The sequence below is a fragment of the Dysidea avara genome, chromosome 5 (assembly GCF_963678975.1).
Source record: "Dysidea avara chromosome 5, odDysAvar1.4, whole genome shotgun sequence".
Classification (NCBI taxonomy): Eukaryota; Metazoa; Porifera; class Demospongiae; order Dictyoceratida; family Dysideidae; genus Dysidea; species Dysidea avara.
Genome location: NC_089276.1, coordinates 3317911 through 3331661, shown reverse-complemented (window position 1 = coordinate 3331661; position 13751 = coordinate 3317911). Strand labels below are relative to the sequence as shown.

At 37.5% G+C, this 13751-nt stretch overlaps 1 protein-coding gene across 2 annotated transcripts in view; it reads right to left on the bottom strand.

Moving 5' to 3' along the window:
* LOC136255729 (uncharacterized) overlaps positions 1-13751 on the bottom strand; it is a 172953-nt gene that overhangs the window by 142797 nt on the left and 16405 nt on the right. The window contains exons 2-3 of one of the 2 annotated variants that reach the window (XM_066048564.1): positions 9693-10184; positions 9350-9544 (exon numbers count right to left, since the gene is read on the bottom strand). In XM_066048564.1, the coding sequence (XP_065904636.1) occupies positions 9350-9544; positions 9693-10184 (687 nt within the window). The remainder of the gene's footprint in view (positions 1-9349; positions 9545-9692; positions 10185-13751) is intronic. The other variant, XM_066048565.1, reaches the window with a different exon arrangement.

Genomic DNA, 13751 nt, shown 5'->3' with positions numbered 1-13751 from the left:
AGCCTTCACCGGCTTGGGTGATTAATTGTACGTACTAATGTTAGCCCCGCAGGCTATTAGCCTGCACTAGAGCACGTGAGCAACTGTGCTTTATTGCCCAGAGTGCTTTATTGCACCGCAAAGAGTGCTTTATTGAACGAATAAAGCACTCTTTGCGGTACAATAAAGCACTCTTTGTGGTCGATGAAGCACTGTTGGCCGGCTGAGAGTGTACTTTATGAAATTTAAAGTATACCTTTTCCTTTGATCTTGCCCATGCAAAGTTCTATAAATTAGAATTATGAGGTAGTGACTTCTCAAGCAAAAATTTTTCAAGTTCTGTATCATTTTCAGAGCCCTCTTAGTCACTGTCATCTCCTAACAATGTATCCAGTGCTGTTTTTCTTCTTCCTTTTTTGCAGGTGGAGTTTCAGATGGTTCCTTCTCTTCGACAGCAACATGCTGAAAAGTGGGGTTTCCACAATCAGCATCCTTCCACTGTGATAGCTCTTCTATGACTAATTGTTTCAAGTCATCTGTAAGAAATTTCAGGCTCTTGAATCAAGGATCTAACGCAGCAGCTAACAAAAGTGGTAAATCCAGCTCCAAGCTCCACCTTCTCATGATGGATTCTCTAACAGCTGTCTTGAATGCAATGATACCTGCTGAATCACCTTCCTCACTGTCCATGCTAGTAAGCACATTATGCAAAACGCAAGATATTGACACCTTTCTTTCTGTACAAAAGAAAACGGTTACTACTTCCAATGGTTCAAGCAATTTAGCTAACTCTTCCAGTAAAACCCACCGATGGGCTGTGAGATCAAGGGTATGGTCTTGCCTTTTTGTAATGGTAGTGTCAGAAACTGCAGCAAGACTGGCCACCTGTTAGCTACTAAACACTGAATCATATATATGTAATAGTTATACCACGGGCACGAGTGCTTTGCCTGATATATAAGTACAAGCATGAGGGCATTAACCCGAGTGCGAGTGCATATATATAAGGTAAAATATGAGTGCCGGTGGTATAACTAATGTGTGCAACGTGGGTTAATCATCTACACGTGTGAGAAACTGCTGGCATGCTTCACGAGTGTATTTATATTGGGCTTTGTGAATTTTGATAGTGGACACTGGAAACAATGTAAGAATAATGACAAGGAGTTACTGTGCTAAGAGTTCAAATGTACGCGCAATGACACAACCATACGAAAAGTTCGATTGTGGGTTTATAAAGTGAGCAAGGAGACACAAGACATCGAAACGCATGTTGATAATGATGGTTTGATGCTGGTATAAGTACTTTCAGGTATTCACTATATACAATAATCGTGAGTAAATTATAGCCATTACAGTTGTGCATGAATACCACTTCACTACCAATGGTTAGCGCGTGGTGTGTAACACAATGAGATAAGGAAATTTTCATTATTGCAACAATGTACGTAGCTTATTATCACAATTATCACGATAGTTGACTACACGTAAATACCAATTAGATACTGTAAATGTCTCCAATAAATTATCACTGTGTCACTCATTATGCAGTTGTGCTTGCTTTATAGCTATATCTGGGAACCAGTATCATGACAAAAAATTAAAAGTATTAGTTTGAATTATACCTGGAATTCTAACATTTTCTCATTTCGGGTTGACCACATGTAGTTTACTGAAGTATTTGGAAATTTCCTATTATCACTACAATGAAAATTTTCACGATAACAATAAAGACTTTTCACGACAATTGATTGTTTACAATTATCGCACAGCACTACAACGAGACACAGGACATCGAAGGATGACTTGATAATGATGGTTTAAGGGCGCTCGCTGATATTTGAAGCCTTTTAAGTGCCAGCCCAGAAACCACATGCGGCTGTTGCATCATAATTGGCATTATTGCGCTTACTTGTAGTATCGGTGTTAAGCGCCTGTGTTTTGCGCCAGAGAACACAAGGAAGAGCAGCATGTTTTTTACTTTAAAATCGTCACCGAAGTGTTAGCAAATGATTGTCTGATGGATCAGGAGTTACACTAGCATGAATTGGTCTAAAGGTAAGTGTTATTTAAGGCGACAAGTGTGAATGCATGTTTCGCTTGTAGCCAACATACGTTCGTGCCTTGTTTTCTCGAGTGATAGGGTATGCTGGTAGTTTGTAATTGTAATTGTAAGCTGCTTATGTAGGGGACTATGTTACCAGCTGGAATCACAAGGCGTTACAAGCTTCTGATGATGGCATCATTGGCATGCCTAGCGTAACCTATCCGAGAGCGACTTGATGGAGACTCCAGGCGTAGCAAGAAGCTGTTCCCGTGTGTGAAGAAGAGAAAACAGAGCTTCTTTGTGTTTAGAACAGCGTTTATGACATGTTATTTTGAAAAGTAGGTGATTGTGATTAATAGGAATTTGTGTGGTTATTATATCAATAATGTTGGGCGCACGCAATCTTTACACATGTTTACTAAAAATAAAACTAGTTTTTGAGTGATAGGCGTAAAAGCTTCAAATTTTGCATGGAGATAGGCAGATAAATTCTCTACAGGACTACGAAAAGATTTTGTCCATAGCACTATGGCTTCGCGAGTAATCGTGATGGAAAAGCGAGGGTTTGGTTAGTGAAACACACTTCCAGCGCTTACTTATTATCAGTGTAAGCTATGGATTAATACTTTTCATAGATATGTGAGTTGTAACCTTAAGTATATTTAGTGTGATTTCCAGCACTCTAGTGGTATAGATGAAGGACTAGATTTGATTTAAGCGCTCTGGAAAGAATCTCACGTAGCTACAGAACGGTAAAGGCTAGCGAAATTCTGTTTGGTTTGTGTTGAAAAGAAAGGGAACCACTACCAATACAAAGACAACATGGATTCATTTTACACGTTGTCTGGTTATAAGAGACAGTATAAAATCATGCATTGTATGGCTTCAAACATCCGCGAGCACCCTTAACGCTGTTATATTTACTGTAATAATTGTGAATAAATTATATTCATGAATAAAATTACAGTTGCGCATGAATATCACTTCACCTCTAATGGATCAATTTACTGAGTGTGCGTTATGTAACATTGAGATAGGTATCTAGAATTTATCAAAACAGAGCTCACCTGTATTAGAAACAGCTCCATTTCAGTCAAAGGAACTACTCAACACACTTCAAATAAACCTAATCCCACAATTGATCTTAACATGTGTGACTACTATATAATGGCATATAGGGTTAGCAAAGGACATCAAAGATATCTGAGGATTTCTTGGAATGGATTAATGTGATATGTACCACTTTCACACCTCAGATCATCACACACTCCCTAGTGTATATATCTCATTACACACTGCCTTAATGAAATATACGCACTGCTCGTTAACTCGAGACATTGCACACCTAATAGGAGTGCACACTATATCCAGAAATTATTAGATTTCTTTGATGATAGTATGTTATCTCTTTTCTCTTATATAGGGAATCAAGTAAGCTGTGATTGTGGAATTGAATTTTGCCAAACAAGCTGTGATTGTGGGATTCAATTTTAATACATCAACAGTAGTAAATGTAGTAATTAAAGAAACATAGTCTCTATATTAGCAAAACTAAAATCAAACTACTGTTTGATGTATTAAAATTGAATCCCATAATCATAGCTTGTTTGGAAAAATTCAGTCCCACAATCACAGCTTACTTGGTTCCCTTACAACAACTAAAGATTTTGCCAAGTAGGTAAGTCTGCATGCTAAAGTAGGAACTTATTAGTTATACCATGGGCACTTGTGCTTTGCCTGCATATCCGCACTTGCCCTCGGTTGCGTGCGTATATATCAGACAAAGCACTCATGCCTGTGTATAACTATTACATATGCATGCCTAACTGTGCAATATCTTGAGATAATGAGATATATGCACTGGTACCAGTGCGTATATCTCGTTAAGCCAGTGTATATATCTCGTTAACATTTTGAGCCAGTGCAATACATGATATATATGGACTGGCTTTCCTTTGATCTTAGGTGTGAAAGTGGTACAAATATAAATTATATATACATACATACATACATATATGTGACCATCTCAGTGAAAACCCGTCTAGTTCGCACAAGCATGCATATTGAGAAACTTATAATTTAAAAATAATTCGTAAAATTACGCATGCTACAAGAAAAAATATACAAGTTTTTATTGGGCCAGTACTCGAAGAAGAAAGACTCAAATCGATTAAAACTACATACCATCTTATTCGCCCGCTCATGGAGAGTTCGACAATCTTTGTATCATTTTTGTAGCTTCAATGGTATGGGTGTCATGTGCGTTTGTTTACGATGTGGTAAACATAAACAAGATTGTCATCGTTTCTTCTACCAAACCGCCTTCATACGCCTATGCGCAAGTGACTGCAAGGCTAAAACTATACCTTGGTTGCTCTGCCAATCCATGGTGAACATTGTAAGCCAAATTCCAACTTTGTAGACTAATCCAAACGGAAGTTATGACTGCGAATGCAAGCGCCTGTAGTTTACTTTTAGTATAGTCGCTGTACAAATTGATTTCCTTGTTCTTCCTACTTTCTAGCGCTGTAATTTCAAAACTACACACCACAGAAGGCTGAAACTTTGGTGATCCATTCCTTGGCACTGCAAATAATGGTGAGTGAATAATTTTTTTTTAAATTGTGCGAACAAGTCGGGTTTTTGCTGAGACGGTCACATATATGTAATAGTTATACCATGGGCAAGAGTGCTTTCCCTGATATATACAGGCAAAGCACAAGTGCCCGTGGTATAACTAATATGTTCTATTTTAGCATGCAGACTCACCCAATTGACAAAATCTTTAGTTACTATACTCTTCTCTTATAGAAGAAATTAGGAATTTTAAATTAGAGTAGGGACAGTATGTAGTGCTGCAATAAAAAGTACTGAAACAAGCTGGATCGGAGTAGTACTATATATAATGTCCACTAAATAGCCTGCTTTTCACAAAACCAGTCACAATATTTTAAAAGAGTTAATCACAGCACTATTATACTAGATTATGACTCATACAATAACAATTGATCAGTGGGCGTGGCTCTACATAAGCCTGCAGACAATGGATTTGTGGACTGATGAATGGGTGTGGCTACCATATGTCTACAGACAGTAATTTACGTAAGTGGGCGTAGATCATGCATACCTACAGACTGATGAATGGGCGTGGCTACCATATGTCTACAGACAGTAATTTATGTAAGTGGGTATGGCTCACGAAAGAAGCAGGGCTATGCTATGATGTGTAGTAACACGTCCACATTTAATTTAGCACGTGGGGTCAGACCCAAATAATCTGTAAAGCTGCATCAAACTATTCGAATACATGTAGTCGCCGGTTGCACCAAACTATTTGAACACACGCGTACTTGACTCGCGGTTGATATCGATCAGTGAGAGCAACTCGCGGTGAACTATATAGCAATGTGTAAGTCAGTTTATTTAGTAACAATGTTAAACTGAGTCAGGTCATCCAATACATGATAGATGGAAGCCGTACTGTAGTCTATTAACACTCAGCGGTAAAACCTTGGGATTATAAGCACCTAAACTTCCTTGACCATACTACTTAGGTAACTGCAAGGGTTAATTGCCTCCTGGAAGTTATTAAGAATTCTTCTGATTACTTGGAGCTTGACACACTGGTAAAGCTATTCACTGCATTAGTACAACCTACACTCAAATATGGCAAATCTGTTTGGGGACCAGCACTTATTCTGGATCAAAGAAAAGTTGAGAAAGTGCAATGCAGAGCCACGTGCAGTTTACCAGAACTTGTTTATAACACTTAGAGGGAATCTGATTCTATTGTACAAAATTGTGAAAACTATTTTAGCTCAGACTTTGATGCTTGCTTTACCTATGCAAACATCACTACAAGGGGACATGAATTTAAGCTACGGTATGCATCAAAACAAAGTTAGTGTAGAGTAGTGTAACATAGTCATAAACTTAGTTGTAGTTTAACCATCATGGCAGTAAAATATATCTACTCAAAAACAGCCAAGCAGTAAAAAAAAAGAGTGCGGCCTTCAAAAGCCTGGGTGAAAAAGTTGTGAAATCAAAGGTGGCGGCCATGAAATGGCTGCAATGATGTAACAATTTTTAATAATGACTCTGTGCATTAATAAAATTTATCAACATTAACATCACTGCAGCCATTTCATGGCCGCCACCTTTGATTTCACAACTTTTTTTCACCCAGGCTTTTGAAGGCCGCACTCTTTTTTTTTTACAGATTGACTGTTTTGAGTGGATTTCACTTCTTTCTTGTATTTTCAAAACCAACTTACTATTTCTTCTTATCTACAGATCATATCTGCTACAGAACAACGATGATCATACAAGTGATACAGAAAATTATGAAAGTGAATTCCTTCCAAGTTAGGTATGCATGATTGTGGGATATTTATTTTGCAGTGACTGTTGTATTAGAGTATCTCAATTTTCATGCAAACGTGAAAAGATGCAGTTGCTCAACTTTAAACAAAGCAAATCCTGCACCTTTTTTACTGGGATATGATTTTCAGCCTGTTGTATCACATGTTTTGCTAGTATAGCACTTATTACGATGATTATGATGATGATGATTGGTGTGAGTTGGTCATACTAGTCTGCTTGCAGAATGCCTGGGGGGAGACTAAGTTAATACTATACCACTGGTCGATATAAAAATGGCTCCGATTTGATGAAATAGCTATAACACTGAGCCTCAAAGTGTTACAACAATACTATGGTGCTAATGCTCTAATAGAGCATACATTTTTGCTTTCATTAAAATCACCTAATTGAACACACATAGAATGTTCTAGATTTTCTATTGGTAGATCTAAGTTTTACTTATTGAGTGGATTGGATTTAAGCTAGAATTTTCATTTATAAGGTAGAAATTAAGTGAAATGATTAGTCAAGATAGCAGTGGTTCAGTGGTTAAGGATGAAGGTGTTAGGTAGGGAGGTCCTTGATTCGAACTCTACATGGTAAGTTTTTTTGACATTTTTATGCATCTTTTTTACTCTGCAGTGTCTGCTCTATTACAGTATCTTGATCCAACGATTTTATACTTGTTTGGATTGTACTTTATAACTTTATAGCTATAAGTCTATTGCCGTTCTAAGCACCAAAAGGCACTGCTATGATGATTAGTCTAAGTACACACACAAATTTTCAAGTTATTCCCCTACTTGGTTTACCCTGTAGTCATGACAAAAGTTTCACCTTTTTTACGTGAATAAATGTGCATAACTCCTTGTATATTTATCAGATTTACAGCAAACTTGGTATGCGAATTCACCTTTATATGCTCATCATTTGTGCCAAATATCGATGCAATCAAATTACACGTTTGTGTATTATAGCAATTTTTGCAAAGTGTGCGAAAAGAAATTGAAGTCCCCATAGCCCCCCTACGGCTTTAGAAAACAAATCCGAAAAAATTAAAACAAAACCTTGAATGCCCATATCTCGCAAATGGCTCTTGCTAATTTAATCAAATTTGCTGTGTGGCCTACCCTACCTGGGGGACAGCTATAGTGCAAAAATAGTATGCTTAGGATAAGGGGCCATGGAGCTATGCACATGTGAAAAATCTGTTTTCTTTCTTCCTGTCAATATACTCATGGTGTGGCGCTCCGGCTTATTTGGCTGCACAACACTCTACTGTGTGTCTTGATTGTAGTATGACATCATACTACAATATTTAGTATGATGGAAACTATAATCATGCTACGCCACATTTTTGATGGGTAGGAAGCAACTAGCTGATTGTTTCATGTTGCTAGTTAGCTAGCTAGCTATGCATTTTGTTCTTGTTACGCTATATCGTTTGACCCTACACAGGTGTTTGGTGATCTTCACATGGTACTCCGGCTACAGCAGGGCATCAGAAACTATTAGACGCTCTTGTATGAGCTACTTGCTACACTTTCAGAGTATGTACAAACCAATGTGTGTGTGTGTGTGTGTGTGTGTGTGTGTGTGTGTGTGTGTGTGTGTGTGTGTGTGTGTGTGTGTGTGTGTGTGTGTGTGTGTGTGTGTGTGTGTGTGTGTGTGTGTGTGTGTGTGTGTGTGTGTGTGTGTGTGTGTGTGTGTGTGTGGTGTGTGGCTTGTGTGTAATGTTAGCTACACATGTGTCTTCGAGCTGAAATCCCCTAAGAAATCCCTGATGTGCACCTCATCCTCGAGCAGCTACTATTTTTGCTGATAACACACATTTGAAAACTTCTGCTAGTGTCTACCTATCTTTATAGCTGAATATTTTATTATAGCTAGCTAGCTAGCTGCGCACGTACATATAAGTAGCATTATTACTTGGTGAGGTGCGTAGTACAGTGAAGTTATAGCTCAGCACCGAGCTCAGCACACATGCAGCTTGTAAAATAGACAAGTATTGAGCCATATGAACATATTGAGCCATATGAACACTACAATTAATTCTAGGACACTGACATAGTTTTCTACTCAGTCTACAGCCAAATATAGATATTGCTATTTTTGGAATAAATAGGGTACATGCTATTAAGTTATCATTTTAAATGGGTACTCGGAGGACTTGAGTTCATGACATGCATGGTGATAACAAGGCAGTACATAGTTGGGCCAAGCCACTGACAAATTTACTGGGTCGCTGTGGAGTCCTTAAGATTGAGATTAACCACTGGAAGGCCTCACCATTATATACATCATCATACAGCCACAGTTCAGTTCGCCTGAGTCTTCATCATTTTACAGTATACAGTCCACACTACATGCGTGGCTGAATTGTAGCTACGTAGTTCGTACAAACTTAAGTTGTTACAAATTGCAGTACGTGCAATTATTGCACTATGCGTGCAATTACCTGACAAACATGCAAGCAGTCACAGGGAACTCCCAGGAAAAGTCTTAGGGTTGGTACATGTACAAGTAATGTAAACAGTAACAAAGAGAGCTTGTACACCCAACACAACACAGTGATGTAGCCAGGAAAATAAAAATTTTGGTTGAAATTGATTATGTATCATCATTGTTCACATGATCAACACCGCACACCCAATTTTGCACTCTACAGTAATTGTATCAAGACAATTTTTAACCCTTGCCACCTTATGAGTTGAGGAATATTAGTTTTTAAATTGAGAACAAACACTATAGTGTATTCACAAGTGTTCGGCTGCATTTTCAAATATAACTATGGATCATGCCCACTTTTTAAATAATAAGAGGTGACCCCTCTAGATATTAAGCAAACTTTGTAAACAGTGTGTAAACCATCCATTATTAGAATCAGTAAGCAAAGGACAGGGAACTATATAATGTATGTATATAATTTGGTAAGGCCTAATTATAGATGTGTTAACATACCTCTTCTACACACATCATCACTACCACTCCAGCTCCCATTACTTTGACAAGTTCTAGTGTTACTACCAGTTAACTCATAACCAGTGTTACATGTGAAACTACATGTGTCTCCTTCATAACCCACTCCTATACTACCAGAACTACATGATATTATCTCTCCATTGGATGGCATTGTGAGGTTATTACACTGAATATCTAAACAAATGAAACATTAAGAGAACAAAGTCGATTGATAATTAAGTAAATATAATTAAGGTACAGTACATATACGTAGATGAATATCATGTACATGTTTAAGTACATAATAGTCAGTAAAATAATTTTACTGTCACATCATACTCACCAAGTGTGAACTGGATCAATGGTTGTCGTCTATTAGACATAAAGCCAGTAGCAAGATTAAGTGATGAAGCATTAGATCCACGAAATACATAGTACACGTATCCATCTGTTCGTACATCTTCAATTGTATAACCAGAGTCAGGTGGATTATAAAATCCTATAACATCTCCAGATAGAAATTGTATTCTGTTATTTCCAGTAAGTGAAATGTTAGCTTCTAGGTTGGCTGACTGATTGATGAGGTGGCTTGGTTGTATCTGAACTCTCTCAACTAAAGTATAGGGTTGTGAAGGTGGTGATTGTCTCCATACTTGTACATAAGGAAAATTAGTCCCAGTGTTATGAGTAGATCCGTTAACACTAACCCTGATGTTGGTTATCCTACCATTACAAGCAAAGTTGAGACGTGGAACAATTACTGTTCTGTCAGGACTAATAATTTCATTGGCAGCTCGCTGAATATCATCAACAACATCTATACAAATCTGTCCACCTAGTGAATGAAAACCATAAAAGATCAACAGTAAAGAGAATAATCTAACAGTATTGTAGTGTGTAAGTAAGAACCCCCCCCCCCCCCCCCCCAAAATGACCATGCCGCCTAAAATGCTGCCTTTAAAAATCACCCTAGAGACATCTTAAGTGATGAAAATCACCTTTACGGTCCATCTAACATGAAATACTGCACTAAAAACTAGAAATGATTAATAGGCGGGTATGGACGTCAAACAGCCGAAAAACAACACAGCTGGCCTCCTAGGTTACCGGGTATAACGAATTCCTTCAAGTTGAAAAGGGGCGTGCCCGTACATACACGAACGAAAATGAAGAGCAGCTTTGAGGCTTTGCATGGAGAATTTGCATAAGAAAATGTTATAGATGAACTATTTATTTATTTATTATTACTGGGCAGGAAGCTCTGCTGATATGCCCAGGAAGAAAAAAAAAGAATTTATAACTATAAAACAGTTAAGAAGATACTTCTGTGCATTATTAGTGGGTTAAAGCATTTTGTTCGAGGTACACCTCCTTAGCAATTTAATTACAGAATTGCAAAATATTTCATCAATTACGAAATACAAATTACAGTGGTCCCTCGATTATCCAAACTCATTGGGCCCTGACGGTGTTCAGATATTCGAAAAGTTCAGATAATAGAATCCCATTCATTTATATACAGAACTCTATTCTAATAGAACACACACTTTAGACAAAATACTCTAATAGAACAGTCACCTCCATAGTTCGGATAATCAATGGCTGGATAATTGAGGGACCACTGTACAATTGTGTATGTAGCAACAAAGCAAAACCCAATATATAAATATTAGTTAATACAATGTCCAGTTAGGTTTGTTTGCTGCATGGCGCCTGGTTTTTAGAAGTAGCACAACATCAACTTGTCATATACAGAATTTGGTGGTACTGCTCCCACATCAAGGCCATGGTACAGTAAAATGTACCATAGCCAGCCATGGTTTATAAAATATGTACCATGAAACTTGCCTTTGAAGTTAGGTGGCTTCATGGTACATGTTGACTTATTCTTTAAAGTTGTTTATCTCAAAACTTCTAATGTTTGATTTGGAAAACAAAATCTATGTCCAGTGTACAATATAAGGGAAAATTATTGCTCGGACAGAATGGCCAATCAAAAGTAAATTTGATTGGCCATTTCTGAAATTGCATGGCCATAAGACAGAGGTGTACTATCCTGGTGTGCGAAGCACACCCCGCAGTGCGAAGCACAAGGTCTGGGGGCATGCCCCCCCAGGAAATTTTTGAAAAAGGATCGTTCTGAGATTGAATCTGAGACCACTTTCAGCTACTTATCACTGAACTTTATGCACATATATTTTACAGAGAATTAATTGTGTTTATTAGTAATACATGTGCAAAATTTGTATTGCTGCATACATATTTTACAAAAAAAACTATGAATCAATGTATTGTACAACCAGTTTGTAGACTTAGCTGGGCTAAATGCTTTGTTACAAGTGGTGTTGAGTCAATACACTGAAGACAGATTGAATTATAACTATCCAACTAGCTATTGTTAAAGCTACTCTTGTGAATTGCAACTTATTCTCGAACTAGCTAGCTGTGTGCAGAACACTTTTATCCCCTGACTTTCATTCTACTCTCTCCAGCCAGTGCATTCTCCACACATTCTAACCACGAAATAGCCATCTCATACTTTCAGTGTACTAGTGTAGTTGAAAATTGATAATATCGACACAATTAACCTTGACAATTTTAAGAACATTATAGATAAGCTAAATAATTTGTGATTTGTAATGCACATTAGCGTGTTGCCCCTGGTGGGCTTTGCTAATTAATAATAATTTTAAAAAAATTGTGATCACTTCTTCACAACATCGACTGTAAACCACAATCGATAATTGGTGTAAGCATGAGATGCAGTGCTCTGGCTTACGCATGCGCATGGACTCTATGCTTCTACGGGATCAAGACTTCACGCAACGATAAAGTAGCTTCGGTAAGGAAAGGTAACGATACGATAATAATAATAATTATAATAATACATGTTATAAAGACTAATAATAAAGAATTACAGTTGTGAAAATTTTGATCGGCACAAATGGCCGACCAACGGCTACATTGATCGGTCAACAGCATCACTTGGTCGGAAATGGCCGATGGCTTACCATTATATTGTACTCTGATGTCTCACCAAAATCTCCTTAAATACTTGCTAATCTGTTGGAATACTATTTATGCTGCTTAGAACACTAATTTCCATACTTGAGCACAAAACTGCCTTGTCCTTTCAAGTCACATGTAATGGAAATCAAACTGGAAATCACTTGCGATACTTATCCTTTTTATGTACTCTATTATTTATGATTCCAGAAGTTTGCATATATGTGACCAAATCTGTGAAAACCTGACATAATAGTGCAAGCCTAAATTTTCAGTATAAAGCATTGAAAACAATTGGTGAAATATTTGCATATTATTGAAAAAATTTCGTATACTTTTTGAACGCCTCTTTCTTAGTGAAGAAAGGGACTAACAATAAAAACCTGGATATCATCTTATTCGCCTACTCATGAGGTGTTTGTCTCGTTGCAGTAGACCCAAGGATATGCAAGTTATGAACGTTTGTTTACGTGACGTCGAAGCGATCGTACACGGTCAATTTTTCTTCACGAATTTTGCCTTTGTATCCAGGGAAGAAAGGCTATAAAAGGACAACTTACCCAGTAAATGATTTCCCTATCCATGGTGAACATGATGGTGGAAATGTCAGCCCAGTACGTCCATCCTTTCATAAGTTACAACCGTTTTAGTAAGTGCCTGTAATTTATTTTCCCAGTACTTGCTGTACAAATCAATTTTTCTGTTGTTGCTACGTACTTTGTAGGGCTGTAACTCCGAATGTTATTGGCATATGAGGCTGAAATGTAGCTAGAGAATACACTTGACTAAGTAGATTATAAATATTTAATAAACAGGAATTTGAAAAATGTGCTATTGTGTCGGATCCGGTCACATATAGTAAAAGGTTATTAACTCCCTCACCGCCAAATTTGTAGAGGCTCCAATCTACTGTTTCTGAACTACCATAACTTACTCACCATACCATAGAATCCTATAAAACTATATATCAATTTACTCGCTATAGAACAAGGAATTCGATTATGAACTTGTTGTTTACACAAGAGCAATCACAAATCCATTATATAACTTTAAAGTACGAAAATTGATCTAAGTGAAACCCAACGTGAAATTTCACTACTTTACAGGCTATAGTAGCACTGTTTATAATAATACAATAAACATCACTAACCTGTTTACAGTTGAAGCGATTATCTCTAAGTCTGGTTTTCCAGCATTTGAGCAAGTGCACATGTGCATACAAGCATGAGGTCACTGTTTCGAGGCGTATAAAAGTAGCCACTCCAACCTATATAATCCCTCTCCTTACTGTTTCTCTTCATTAGTAGTGCCATTATCACATCAAAGAATCGTCTACAATGCTTGTTATCGATGTTCTGAAAGTACGCGATTGCATCATCTAACCGCACAATAGTGT